General features: G+C 36.6%; 1 protein-coding gene across 2 annotated transcripts in view; it reads left to right on the forward strand.

The window, feature by feature from the left end:
• CDK13 (cyclin dependent kinase 13) overlaps positions 1–12,960 on the forward strand; it is a 111,084-nt gene extending 98,124 nt beyond the window's left edge. Inside the window, exons 10-14 of one of the 2 annotated variants that reach the window (XM_060157352.1) lie at positions 63–179; positions 758–889; positions 6,996–7,201; positions 10,445–10,897; positions 11,537–12,960. In XM_060157352.1, the coding sequence (XP_060013335.1) occupies positions 63–179; positions 758–889; positions 6,996–7,201; positions 10,445–10,897; positions 11,537–12,387 (1,759 nt within the window). In that variant the 3' untranslated portion in view covers positions 12,388–12,960. The remainder of the gene's footprint in view (positions 1–62; positions 180–757; positions 890–6,995; positions 7,202–10,444; positions 10,898–11,536) is intronic. The other variant, XM_060157353.1, reaches the window with a different exon arrangement.
• The last annotated feature ends 1,223 nt before the right edge of the window (positions 12,961–14,183 follow it).

A 14,183-nucleotide genomic window follows, 5' to 3' on the forward strand; every position in this document is an offset into this window, starting at 1 on the left:
TGTATGTATGATTTTTTTCTGTGTAGTTTATATTGATGTACTTCTTTTTGTGTGTTGTTCAGCCGTATATGTGGAAGTCCATGTCCTGCAGTGTGGCCTGATGTAATCAAACTACCATATTTCAACACCATGAAACCAAAGAAGCAATATCGTCGAAAGTTAAGAGAAGAATTTGTTTTGTAAGAAGGGGATGCTTAAACATCCATATTGCGTTGATTTTTTTTTTAAGTTATTTCTTGAGAATTCTAAATGTCACTGTAGCCTCTGTTGACCTAAGGTCGACCTATCACAATTCTTCTATGTCATTTAATTTTGAGTTCCCTTTGCTACATGCAAATTACTATTTTACCATCATTATGAAATCAGTGCTTTGGAGTTATGTGTTTGATTTAGTCTTTACCTGAAAGAAGTTTAATAATACCATTTAAAATTTTAAAGAAACCGCTTACAAGATACTTGAACTGAGTTTTTTACTTTGTTGTAGGAAACTATTCTGTTAAGTTTTTAATTTATGTTAAAACAGCAAATTGCCCATAGAGCAGTAAAATATACTATTGTTTGCCAAATTTCAAATTATTTAGAATAATACTTATAAAATTATGTAAAAATAAATATTTCTTTAAAGGAATATTTGGAACTTACTGGAATAAAGTATCACAAACATGTTATAAAATGCTAATATTTAAAATAAGCTCCTAAAGCAACATTAAGCTTGAGTCTAAGAACATGCATGACTTTTATAATCCTCTCATGCCAGTATTCCTGCAGCTGCACTAGACTTATTTGATTACATGCTCGCCTTGGATCCTAGTAAGCGCTGCACTGCAGAGCAGGCTCTTCAGTGTGAGTTCCTACGGGATGTGGAACCCTCAAAAATGCCTCCACCAGAGTAAGTGACTTTTTACTATATGCAGAATCTGGACAATATTAATAACATCATTATGTAGCTATCAAAAGCTATTCCATGATTAGTTAAGTTAAAAGAAAGAATAAATCAAAAGGAATAGAATAGCAATAGTGTACATAATTTGCACATCTAGAATGCAGAGCCTTGCTTTATGGTCAGCTAACCATAGGACTAGCAGAAGCAGCCTTCCTCTAGTTAATTTTATTAATATATTTCTACCCTAAAATAAAATGTTTATTGCTGCTGCTATTGTAGTACTGTTTCTGCCAGCACTAGTTGCTTAGCTAAAATTTTGAGTGCTATGCTAAGCATTTCTCATGTATTACATTAATCTTTATAATCTTAACAGGTGAGTATTACTATCACCATTTTACAGAGAAGGAAGCAGGCTCAGAGAGGTTAAGAAACTTGCCCAAGAATACAAATCTAGTAAAGGGTGAAGCCAGCTCTGAAATTCAAGTTAGTTCTATAACAAAAAGAGGTTCTGAAATATTCCTCAGCAGACTCTACAGTAGAAAATTCTTATCATTGAATAAAAATATTAGTGTCAAAAGCCTGTATGGAATGCGTCTACTGTCTGATGGTGGGAGGTGGGTGTCGGGAGGCAGGGAATGCACAGAGTCTGGGCGTCAGAATGGCTGGGTTCTTGAACCTTCACTCCCTGTGGCTCCTGTAATTTCTCTAGGATTGATTTCGGGAAGGGGACAGAGCAGGGCATTTGGTTCTCCTTGATAGGATCTAGAAAGTTTGTAGAGATTTACTTAGTAATTTTAAAAATGATGATGAGTGTCACAAAAACAAACCTGTCCCTATAACAATAAAATGTGTCCATGTAATAACAATTAGCATATTGTGAAGGAACAGACATGGGATTTGGAGTTCAAATCCTGGCTCTTCCACTTAATTAATTAGATTGGTCTTATTATAGTTCTGTGAGACCATCATATTTGGCTTTAGTTTTTACTGAATTGTATGTGAATAGCCTTTGTGGGATGATTTGGAAGGCAAAAAGGATCTATCATCTGACACGTTGAGGGACCTGAATCATTCACTGTTGAATTGTTTCATGGATTTTTTTGCTTATCAGTATATATCAGCAGTCTTGAAACTTTGGCTTTAGTACCTCTTTAAAGAATTTTTTTAAACTTTCGGTTTGGAAAAATTTCAACTCTATACAGAAAAATAGGAAGAATATTACAATGAACAGTCATATGCTCTTCATCTAGGTTCAAACACTTAACTAAAATTTGGACACATTTGATTTATCACTCCATATCTTTTTTTCCTGAACTATTTGCATATTATATTGTGGGAATGACATTTCACTTATAAATAATTCACCATGTTCTCTATAAGAACTGGGACTTTATTCTGTATAACTACAATATCATTATAAAGCATAAGAAATTTAACATTGTATTAGCTAATAGTTTATATTCAGATTTCTCTAGTTGGCACAATAGTTTCCTTTGTAGTCTGTTTTTCTGTTTGTTTTGGTTTTGGTTTTTTTGGATAAAGAATTGATTCCAGGCTCACACATTTCATTTAGTTGTTATGTCTCTTCAGTCTCTGAGGAAGACTTCTTACAACATTGACATTTTTGAAGAGCTAGCTGTTTTGTAAAGCATTCTACAGTCTGACTTTAACTACTACCTCATGATTAGTAATTAGTGTTTCTTTTTTTTTTTGGCAAGAATGCTACCTAGGGTAGTGATAGGTGCTTCCTGCTGTATCACATCAAGAGGAATATAATGTCATTTTTCTCCCATTATTGGTAGTACTAAATTGATATCTTGGTTTAAGTGGTCCACATGAAAGAATTCTGGTAAAACTGTATTGAACACATTTTAAATAGACATCTAAATTTTTAAAATCAAGGGTTCAAATAGTTGCAAAAGGTATAATTTTCAGTGTCTAAGTGTAGACACTTTAAAATAGAGCAGTTACATCATCTTGTAAATGTATTTAGTGGAATCAAAATACCTTAGCATTTGATATTCATCAACATTCACTCAGAAAATGTATGAACAAACTCTTCATCAATTGGACACTGTTGGGTGTGTGTGTGTGTGTGTGTGTGTGTGTGTGTGTGTGAACTTACATTGCTTCTGCACGTTTTTGTTTTTTTTTTTTTTTTTTTTTTTTGGCGCGGGCCTCTCACTGTTGTGGCCTCTCCGCTGCGGAGCACAGGCTCCGGACGCGCAGGCTCAGCGGCCATGGCTCACGGGCCCAGCCACTCTGCGGCACGTGGGATACTCCCGGACCGAGGCACGAACCCGCGTCCCCTGCATCAGCAGGCGGACTCTCAACGACTGCGCCACCAGGGAAGCCCCCTGCACGTTTTTAATGTAGCATATATTTATGCTTGAAAGTATTTTATTGATTACCCTATAGTACTTCTTTAAAACAAATATATGTATAAAAATGGAAATTTAATTTAAAAATTTCCTCTGACTACGAAGCTCTTTTTTTCTTGATTAAATTATTGCATGTATTAGTAGTACATATTTCAGTTTAAAAAAAAGAAAAAAATTAGTAAATTTTGTTGGAGATGCAACCTTAATGAAATAGTGCTGAGATTTTTTCCCCAAGCAATTTGCGTATCCATTAATTAATATTACTTATTCTAGAGTGAGGATATAGTTCCACATTAATTGTGATTTAAAACTTTTTGTAAGTACTCTTTTAAATAAGCATTTGAGACTGGATGGAGTTTTGTCATAGTTAAATCACTGAGTTCTTTGAACTTCTTCCACATTATGTCCCCAAAATCACAGTGCTCTGTCATCAAAAATTATTTTAATGACCTTTCAGATGTCAACTTAAGATTCTTTCTCTAATTTTCATGACAGTAAAGAATTGGAAACCACATGACTTGCCAAAGATTTCTTATCCAGTCATTAATCATTTTTTTTTCAAATTTTAAGAAAATAAACCAAAGAAGCTTTACCAATATTTATTACATGACTTCTTCTTATACTTGTTGCTTTTCCTTGTATTCGCACTTTCTTAATCCAGTATACTTAGAAAAGGTTAGGAAGTCAACATGTAATTTCAGTACTACTTAACCAATCCATTTGCTAAATTGTGTTTCTTATTACATTTTTAAAATACATGCTTTTGTCGAAATCTTGGAACTGTAGATGTATCCCATTCAATTTGTGGAAAATGTTTGCCACATAATAGGAAATTCTGCTCATATTGTCAAGCACATCACCTAAATTCACTTAACTTTTATGAGAACACACCCGACTGCACTTTTGCATTAAAAATAAATGTTAGTACACATTTTGGTAAACATTCTGTAAACCAGCAATAAATTATGGTACATCTTTGTTAAGTACATCACTAAAGCAGTCAGGTTGAAATTATAGTGATATTGATGTGATATTTAAATAAAAAATTATACAAACAATATAACATCTAGTTACTTTGTCATATGTAATGGGTAGTTAAAATTATAAAATTTAACTAAGGACTCTGAAGAAAGGCATTGGAATTCCTTTGGGAAATAGCCATGTGTATTAAATTTATCAGTTTTTTTAGGAATAAGCAAATGAGTGGGGTAATAAAAAAAAAACTCCATTAATTTTATTAGATGTCCTGTCACACTTTTTTAATGTACTTAATGAAAAGAGTATGTATTGCTAAGAAGTGAATTAGGCCAGCAGCTTGTCTATAATTTTATTTTTTCTTAAAAGCATTAAACAATTCATAAGATAAATACGATCAACTATAATTGGAATAAATATTTCATGATATGATATGATAAAAAAATACTTTTAAACTACCTTGCTGAATGACGAAACATGAATATAATTCTTACTATGTGAGAGGCACTGTCCAAGCGCTTACATATGTTAACATATATTACCTGAACTCCACAAGGTAGATTGTCTTGTTAACCCCATTTTTAAAGATAAGCAAACTGAGGCACCGAGGTCAAGTTACTTGCCTATGAGACACAATAAGTAAGTGGCTGAGCCGGTATTTGAACCTTTAGAAAAGCACACATTAAAAATTTGGTTGTCCTGGAAACATTCCTGGTACATCTAATAGTCAGCATCACTAACCTCTCTATCCTGTTTAGCTATTTGTTGGGTAATGTTTATCTTTCCTACTGTTGAGATCATCCATAAAGAATCTCTTAACGTTTTAATTGTGGGAGGGAACAGAAGCCCTTTTTAGTGGATTTCTTTGCTTTATTCTCATGGGACTCTCCAACAAGAGCAATGCATTCCTTGAACATCAAGATGGGAAAAAAATGAAATCACTTCAGTCCCCCCACTCTGCAGTACTGCAGTATGTCTGAATTCAGAATAACCCCAACAGAAGCTAAGGTTACACATCTTGTAATACACACACACACACACACACACACACACACACACACACACACACACACACACACACACACACACACACACACACACACACACACACACACACACACACACACACACGAAAGGTTTTTGATGGCTTAAAGCTTCCCAGTATCAATATTTCAAATTGTCCCTTTGTTTGTTACTCCAGGAGGTTTTTACACGCTGAGGCAATGCACCATAGTAAGATGGCTGAGAGGTATGCCTTTGTTTTGTTTTTGGACCTCAGGTGCATAGACTGGGTTTAATCATAATCCTTGTGTCACTCATCATTAGTCCATGCATGGCTCCCTTTTTTTCTTTTAGTTACTTAATTTAATTAGTTATTTTAAATGATGTTAATAAGCAGCCATGAACTTACCAAATAAAAGCTAGAATCTTGACAATAACCTACTTTACTCATATCATACCCTCTCCGCCCACAACCTGTCCCCCTTGCCTTCCTCCACCTGAGGTAACCATCATCCCTGTTTTCTTTTGTATATACTTTTTGTTGCCATCTATATGTACTCATAAAAAGTTATATCTTAGAATTTTAGTTGCTTTTAATTTTATGAGAGTGTCATGCTGTTTGTAATCTGTTGGGAATGACTTTTTTTTCACTTAATATTATATTATATTGCTAAGATTTGACCATATTGTTGCATATGCCTTTATTTTATAACATGAGGTAAAACTAATTGTGAAAGAAGACGTGTGAAAGAACTTTCTGAACATGCAGGCCCTTCTCAAATATCAATTTTAGGAAAGAGGACATATGGATATGGAATTTCTTTTAGAATAATTCCAGGTATACTCCCTCAGAAAGTTTTCATGTATCCCTAGAGGTAAACATATCCAGGTTGAAGACCAGGTTGGGGCTGCTTAAGGGAATTTATAGATATTCTGGGCAAGTTTATTAACCTTTCCAAGCTTCAATTTTCTTATCTTTAAAATAGATATCATAGTAACTTCCCACTGGATTTTTTTATTAGGGTAAGAAGAAAATATTTATAAATCAAATATTTGTCTTTCTTTAAACAAACGTTATTCTGCAGTGTTTCAATTTTGTGAAATTATACGAGGTAGAATTGTTTCAGAATTATGGATAACTTTGATAGTTGCTAGTTATTCAGAACTCTCAATGATGATTGATGAACCTGGATTACAATCTATTTTTGAAACTCCTCTGTAGCAATCAGTTTAATTCTAGAGCATTTGACTATAGAAGCAAATAAGAGGGTCTCAAAAAGTAAAAAGCTTGTACTAGAAGGTTTTTCGCAAATTTATGTCCTAGCCTTTGCTACTTTTTAATTCCGTGTCTAGTTTCTGCAAGTGGCATATTTTCCACTTTTTTTTCCATGTCCTATTCAATGTATGTTGTACTATGATAAAAATTGGCTTTAAAAGATTGTACCAAGGCTAATAGTAACCTATTTTTGTGAACATACATTCTTCATTCATAGTTTTAATAAGTTATTATTCATTGATTATCCAGAAGCCACAGAAAAATAGTTTGTCTGTATAGGTGAAGCCCTGAAGGAGGGGGGCATTAAGGGTGATTTGTGTTGGAGGAGTTTACAAAGCCTGTGTGTGAAATCTTCAAGAATAACTTGTGGGGGAGCGGCGGTGGCAGCTTTGGGGCTATGTAGTAAATATATTATCATTTTGTTGTTGTTGTTGTTAAGAAATGCCATGAACAAACAGTTTAATACTTTTTTTTCCAGCCTTCCTTTATGGCAAGATTGTCATGAGTTATGGAGTAAAAAGCGAAGAAGACAGAAGCAGATGGGCATGACTGATGATGTTTCCACAATTAAAGCCCCCAGAAAGGACTTGTCTCTGGGCATGGATGACAGCAGAACTAACACGCCTCAGGGTGTGCTGCCGTCTTCACAACTGAAATCTCAGGGCAACTCGAATGTAGCACCTGGTCAGTAATGCTTCCATGGGTTGATCTTCTTCACATTGTTTTGTGGCTGGCGTTAATTATATTGCTGTAGTGTTAAAGCACTTGTGGCTAAAGGTTGAACACTGAATTCAGCATTTCCTTGTTACTCGATTGTGCCAGTACAGATGTCTCACTGCTGCCAGCACCACAATATTAAGCAATCTCAAGGTGAGGTTAATTCATAAAGAGGCATCAAATTACATATGATTAGTGATGGGTCAGCTTTCTCTGCCTTCTTTTTTCCCCTAGTGCAAGAGTCAGTAGGTCTTTTACTGACACTATTCTGTGAGGCACAGCATTCAATGTCTGTGGATGCTTTTCAGGAGTAAGGAGAAAGATAAAGGAAAACAGCCCGGAATCAGAGTAGAAGCTCTTTCATACTGTTTGTAATGTTCTCAGGTTACTTTTAATATATTTCCCAATATATTATAGAATCTCAGGCTGGAATCTGATATTGTGCCAGCAGTGACTTGAAGTATGAGAAAGAAGGGTATTTTGGGGAAGGTTAAATGTCTTCGTCTGACTCAATCTGTTGTAAGAGTAAGCGTCTTCACGAGGAACCAACCTCTTCAATGTTGTCAGAAGTATAGTTAAATTCATTCTCTCATTTAGTTAACGACTTTAAAAAAAATGGGATCCACTCCTTCATTTTGCCTCATGAATCCAGAAAGCATTCAGCTTTAACGTTTTTATGAAGACAGAGATGTTAAGAAATAAATACATGTATGTGTGGAGGTGGTGTTTTATTAAACATGAAAAATAGCCCAGCACTTATTAAGAGATGAGTAAGTATTGTCTGCTCAGTTAGTTGGTTAAAACAGATCTGTGGATCAGATTGAACTTGTGGTGGTTAAATATAAATATAGAGTAGATTAGCTGAGAAAGCTTGAGAAAGATTACCTTAATGCTTTCCCATGTAGTCTACAAGCTTAGAGTTGACCTTGGTCAGACTACATTAAAGTGCTAATACATGTTACTTTAAAAACCAAAATTAATTGTTATTTGTTGTTCAAAAGTATTCTTCAGAGTTTCTTGGAATAGTGAATTCCCCTTGTACATGAAAATATTTGATGTATATGTAGCTTAGGAGAAAAAATGTTTATTTGTTGTACAAAGTGAGGGCTGTCTATATCAAGTTCAGTATTATTTCTCTTCATGGTAAAACTATGTAAAATTTGGAGAAAGACAGAAGCAACAAGAAGTTTTCTTGGTTTGTGTTTATGTCACCTCTTTTATATACCATCCACTACTGAAAAAGGATTTGAGATGGTTGTTAACAGGAAATTTGGATGGTGGTCACTTGTCCCAGGCAACAGTTGTCATATTCCTTAATAAGACTACCAGGTGTTTATTTCTGCTTCTCTTCACGGAACTGATGTCCTTATTCCACTAGGAAGCCTAGTGGAATAGAGGGTAGTTATTTCACTCTATTTTAGCTGATAAAAAAATTCTGGGCTCATTTTGTTATTGTTTCTTAGCTTTGCATATTTACAACTCAGTTAATTTTAGAATTTCATTTTATCCCTCCCTCCCTCCTTCCCTTCTCTTTTCAAACTGTCAATATTAAGAAGTGAGGCTTCTAGTTTTTTGAAATAGGAATGAATCCTCTTTGCTCCATTTTCTACATCGATAAGTGCCATGAAATAAAAATGCCCCTTCTGTGTAGATGAGACACCACAGTTAAAGTGTACTTCTCTGAGCTCACATGGAGACTACCTCTGTTAATAGAGACATGAAAGGGAAAGTGAGGAAAACTGGCACTTGGGCTGTAGCAAACAAGCATGGTTCCTTATTAATACCTGCGGATCACAAGGAGAACTTGCAAGAGTTTGTTTTGAATTATTCTAAAAATACTAAGAAGTAATAAAAAGTATATCAAAATATATAAAGAGAATATATTTAAAAAAGCATTAATCACTTTTTCATCTTGGAGTACTATTAGGCTGTCATCTGTGGTTATGGAAATTGCTTATCAGTATCTGTATTATCACTTAGCATATATAGTATTATGTACATTTGAGCCTTGTTGTTACGTATGACTCAGATAAACTTGCACAAGAACCTACGTAAACCATCACAAGTCTAAACTGAAAATTAGAAAAAGAAAAACAACTGTTTTCGTGGTCATGAATTAATGCCACCTTATATGTACATGATAAGCATGCTTCTGTAGGAGTTCCTAATTTACCAAGAGTGCTTAACTTTAAAAAAAAGAAGTTTGAATAAAAGACATTATATCAGACAGTCTACAAAATCCCAGTTTGAATTTACTGCAAAGATAAGGTTAGGTTTTTAGAAAATACGTGTTATTTTATATAAGCAGTACAGGGAGTGGTTAAGAGTTCAGACTCTGGGGACTTCCCTGGTGGCGCATTGGTTAAGAATCCGCCTGCCAATGCAGGGGACACGGGTTCGAGCCCTGGTCTGGGAAGATCCCGCGTGCCACAGAGCAACTAAGCCCGTGTGCCACAACTACTGAGCCTGCGCTCTAGAGCCCGCGAGCCACAGCTACTGTAGTCTGCGCACCTAGAGCCCGTGCTCCACAACAGGAGAAGCCACCGCAATGAGAAGCCCGCGCACCGCAACTAGAGAAAGCCCACACGCAGCAGTGAAGACCCCAAACAGCCAAAAATAAATAAATAAATAAATTTATTTAAAATAAAAAAGAGTTCAGACTCTGGAATCAGAATACCTGGGTTCAAATCTCAACTCTGCCACTTACAGAGTTTGTGACCTTGAGCAAGTTATTTAGTCACTCTGGATGTCAGTTTCTTCTTCAGTAAAAAAAAAAAAATGGGGCCAATAATAAAGCATGCCTTATAAGGTTGTTGTGAGGAATAAAGGATATAAAATGCTCAGAAAGGAACCTAAAATTATAGTCGTCATCATCATCATGATCATCATCCAGTGCCCATTCTCAGGTGCTATTTCCTGGTCATGTCTATAGTATGGGGTTCTAATGGTGGTCTTGGTTTTCCTTTCGAAGTATTTACCCTTAAAGATAATTTATTCAAAAGGGACTGCAGTTCTTTTTCTTTTTTGTTTTATGTGCCGTTACATCTTAAATGTACATGAAATTGAACTAGAAAGAGATTTCCTTTTCACAGTATTTCTCAAACACTGTCCCACGAATGTACATTTTAATAGGGTAATACAGAGCCATTCTGTGGGGTGGGGAGAGCTGTGAATCATGTCAATTCTAATTAATACACGTTTTGTCTTTAGTAAAAACAGGCCCTGGACAGCAGTTAAACCACAGTGAATTGGCAATCCTACTAAACCTACTACAAACTAAAACAAGTGTTAGTGTGACTGATTTTGTCCAAGTGTTGAACATTAAGGTAAACTCTGAGACTCAGCAGCAGCTAAATAAAATAAACCTTCCTGCTGGAATTTTGGCAACAGGTGAAAAACAGACAGATCCATCAACACCACAACAGGAGTCTTCGAAACCGCTGGGAGGAATTCAGCCTTCTTCTCAGAACGTCCAGCCTAAAGTGGAGACTGATGCTGCCCAGGCGGCTGTGCAGAGCGCATTTGCAGTTCTGTTGACTCAGTTAATAAAGGCTCAGCAGTCAAAGCAGAAAGATGTGCTACTGGAAGAGAGGGAAAATGGATCGGGACATGAAGCGTCATTACAACTCAGGCCACCTCCAGAACCTAGCACTCCGGTGTCGGGTGAGTGTACGGTAGCAGACCACTAACACGGCTGCATTCACACTGTTTTCTTGCTGTTGATGATTAGCTATAATGCGTAGTGTTTTGTAGCTTTGCTAGGAGAGGTCCTGAAAATTCTCAGGTCACTGGTTATAGGTTGGTTTCTTAGTCCGTGTACTCCTAGGAGTTGATTCTTTAACGAATTATCTGTGGGTGATAGAACTCATGAATGCTATCAACGTTTCTCATGTGAACCTATGGTTAAGAAATAATCTTTCACTCCAGTTGCAGCAGGATGATTGACCAAGGCAGAAACTTTATGTATACAGTAGCTTTTGTTCTTCAGGCAGTAAATAGGTACATGTGAGATGCCAAATACAACAAAATTTTTCTGTCACCATAGACTCAAATGGTAGCAGGCGATATTTTAATACTTACATATACCTTTTTCTTTTTCATTTGACTTTTGGGTTGTTTTTGTTTGGTTGGTTGGGTTTTTTTGTTTGTTTTGTGTGTGTGTGTGTGTGTGTGTGTGTGTGTGTGTGTGTGTGTTTTGCCAGAGATATAACTTCTAATGCTCTTTAGAAAACATTAACTATTTTGAAATTTTTGTTTTCTATGGTAACTTTCGACTCTCTTTTTTTGCCTTGTTTCACTTAGGGCAAGATGACCTCATCCAGCACCAAGACATGAGGATATTGGAGCTCACGCCAGAACCAGATCGGCCTCGTATTCTGCCTCCTGATCAGCGACCTCCTGAGCCACCTGAACCACCGCCAGTCACTGAAGAAGATCTAGATTATCGGACAGAAAACCAGCATGTACCCACCACTAGTTCTTCGTTAACTGACCCTCATGCTGGAGTGAAAGCAGCCCTGTTACAGCTGCTTGCTCAGCATCAGCCCCAGGATGATCCCAAAAGAGAAAGTGGTATTGACTACCAAGCAGGAGACACTTATATGCCCCCTTCAGACTACAAGGACAATTTTGGATCCTCTTCTTTCTCTTCTGCTCCTTATGTGAGCAGTGATGGTCTAGGAGGCGCCTCTGCTCCACCATTGGAACGACGTAGCTTCATTGGAAACTCAGATATTCAGTCCTTGGATAACTACAGTACTACTTCATCTCATTCTGGTGGTCCACCTCAGCCTTCTGCCTTTTCCGAGTCATTTCCCAGTTCAGTAGCTGGATATGGAGACATTTACCTCAATACAGGTCCCATGTTGTTTAGTGGAGACAAGGACCATAGATTTGAATATAGCCATGGCCCCATTGCAGTCCTGGCAAACAGCAGTGACCCTTCCACAGGGCCAGAGAGTACTCATCCTTTGCCAGCAAAGATGCACAACTATAACTATGGTGGTAACTTACAGGAAAACCCAGGTGGCCCTGGCCTCATGCATGGACAGACCTGGACTTCTCCTGCCCAAGGACCTGGGTATTCACAAGGATACAGGGGACACATTAGCACATCAGCTGGCAGAGGTCGAGGCAGAGGGTTACCATACTGAGTATCTGTTTTTCCTCAGGCACATCATTTTTATCTGGAAAGACTTTTCTAGCTGCAGTTTAAGGCAGCGATCCAAGAGACTTGAATAATATTAATTCAACAACAGCTTTATTTTTATGTGGAAAAGGGTCTTGCATACAATAGTTTAAAAAAAAAAGACAAAAAAAACCTTTGCTTAAATTCATGCTGTTCTAAAAAACTAGATCTGTTGATTGTACATCTTCACAAATTCTAGTTAACAATTTTATTTTGTATTCTTGCAGTTTTAAGTGGATGCTAATCTTAGGGACATAAAAGTCTTTTATGGCCCTCTTGCAGATCTTCTGAACTATGCACATTTGTGCTTTTTTGTAAGTTTGGACCAACTTTTATGTAACAAACAACCAACCCCTCCCCGCCTCCAGTTTTACAACAATCAGAAAGGGCACTGATTTATTTGGTATTTTTCTTTTTACAAAGCTACCTTTAGTCAAAGGTCACTGTCAGTCTTTGCACCTGCTTTCAGTGTTATTGTGAAAGGTGTAATTTGTGCTCATTTCAGAAAATAAAACACAACCTTTCTCTTGATGCAACAGTTTTATAAAAAAAAATGGTCAACGTTATTTTTGTTTTATTTTGCAGATTATCATAGCCTAGCAAAATGCATTCAAATGAAATAGCAGGTTTTATATGAAAAATATGGGTGGGGTGGGGAGGGTAAGTAAGTGCCTTAACAGGTAAGCCTAAGGTCTGAGAAAGTAGTTAACCTTTACACCCATTTGTCTTCTAAAGGGAATCAATGCATTGTATTGAAGAGGCAGGGAGCTCTCAAGTGTCTAGGGGCTGCCTGCTGGGTTCCTCTTAGGTTCATTCCCTCTGCCTATCACACTTTCTCCTTTTCTTTGGGTTGTGTTACCTTCCACTACCACCTTCTCTTGATAGGGGAGTGAGAGCAAAGAAAGGGAGTCCAACTCCCAACAGCACCTTTTGTTACTTCTGAGAACAAGTTCTGAAAAGTTGTGTCATTTAAATGGTTGAAAATAATAGCTAAATGAGAATTTCAGAGTACCACTTTCTTTCAGGCTGCCACATTGTCCCTGTTTCCTTTTGCCATGCATAATTGGAGGGCAGTAGCATAGAAACAAGGCTTAATAACAGAATTGGCATAATTCTGTTAAAGTTCATGGGGGGAGGGATGGCGAACACCTTATTTTAAGTTATACAGTTGCCATTTTAAGACAAAGTTAACTGTTCATTTTACTCGTTAACTAGAAACATTGCTTAGGTTGAATTTACTGAAGTAAAAAGAAAAAGTAGTGCAAAAAAACCCTCTTATTCTCTCTCCTCTCACTTCCTACGAGGTTTACTACAACTTCTTCTGCCACACCTAGAGTAACTTTATTTTAGTTCATTTTAGAGTGATGGATAACCCTTATTTCAACTGTAATGGTGTCAAGTTTAACTAACTTGGTGTGTGCACTCAAACACACATACCATTATAATAATCCTAGAAAGGAACCAAAGGTAAATAACCAGTGTTGCCATTAGCATGAAATGGCAAAACAGACTCTGGAAAGGAGAGCTGTGCCAACTCACCGTTTGTTTTAACTGTTCTCCCGGTAACTTATTTTTTGATTGGAATCTTAAATTGGAACAACTGTTATCAAATGGAAATGGCTCCAGTTCTAAAGTCAGTCTTTTAATCCTGTGCCCACTATCTGACTTGTGAACCTTCATTTCAAAACAGTACATGGGAAGCATTATAGTTTGGTAACAGAATAGTTTCAAGTTAATAATTCACCATTTTACTGCTATAAA

Source organism: Lagenorhynchus albirostris, chromosome 8, assembly GCF_949774975.1.
Source record: "Lagenorhynchus albirostris chromosome 8, mLagAlb1.1, whole genome shotgun sequence".
Classification (NCBI taxonomy): Eukaryota; Metazoa; Chordata; class Mammalia; order Artiodactyla; family Delphinidae; genus Lagenorhynchus; species Lagenorhynchus albirostris.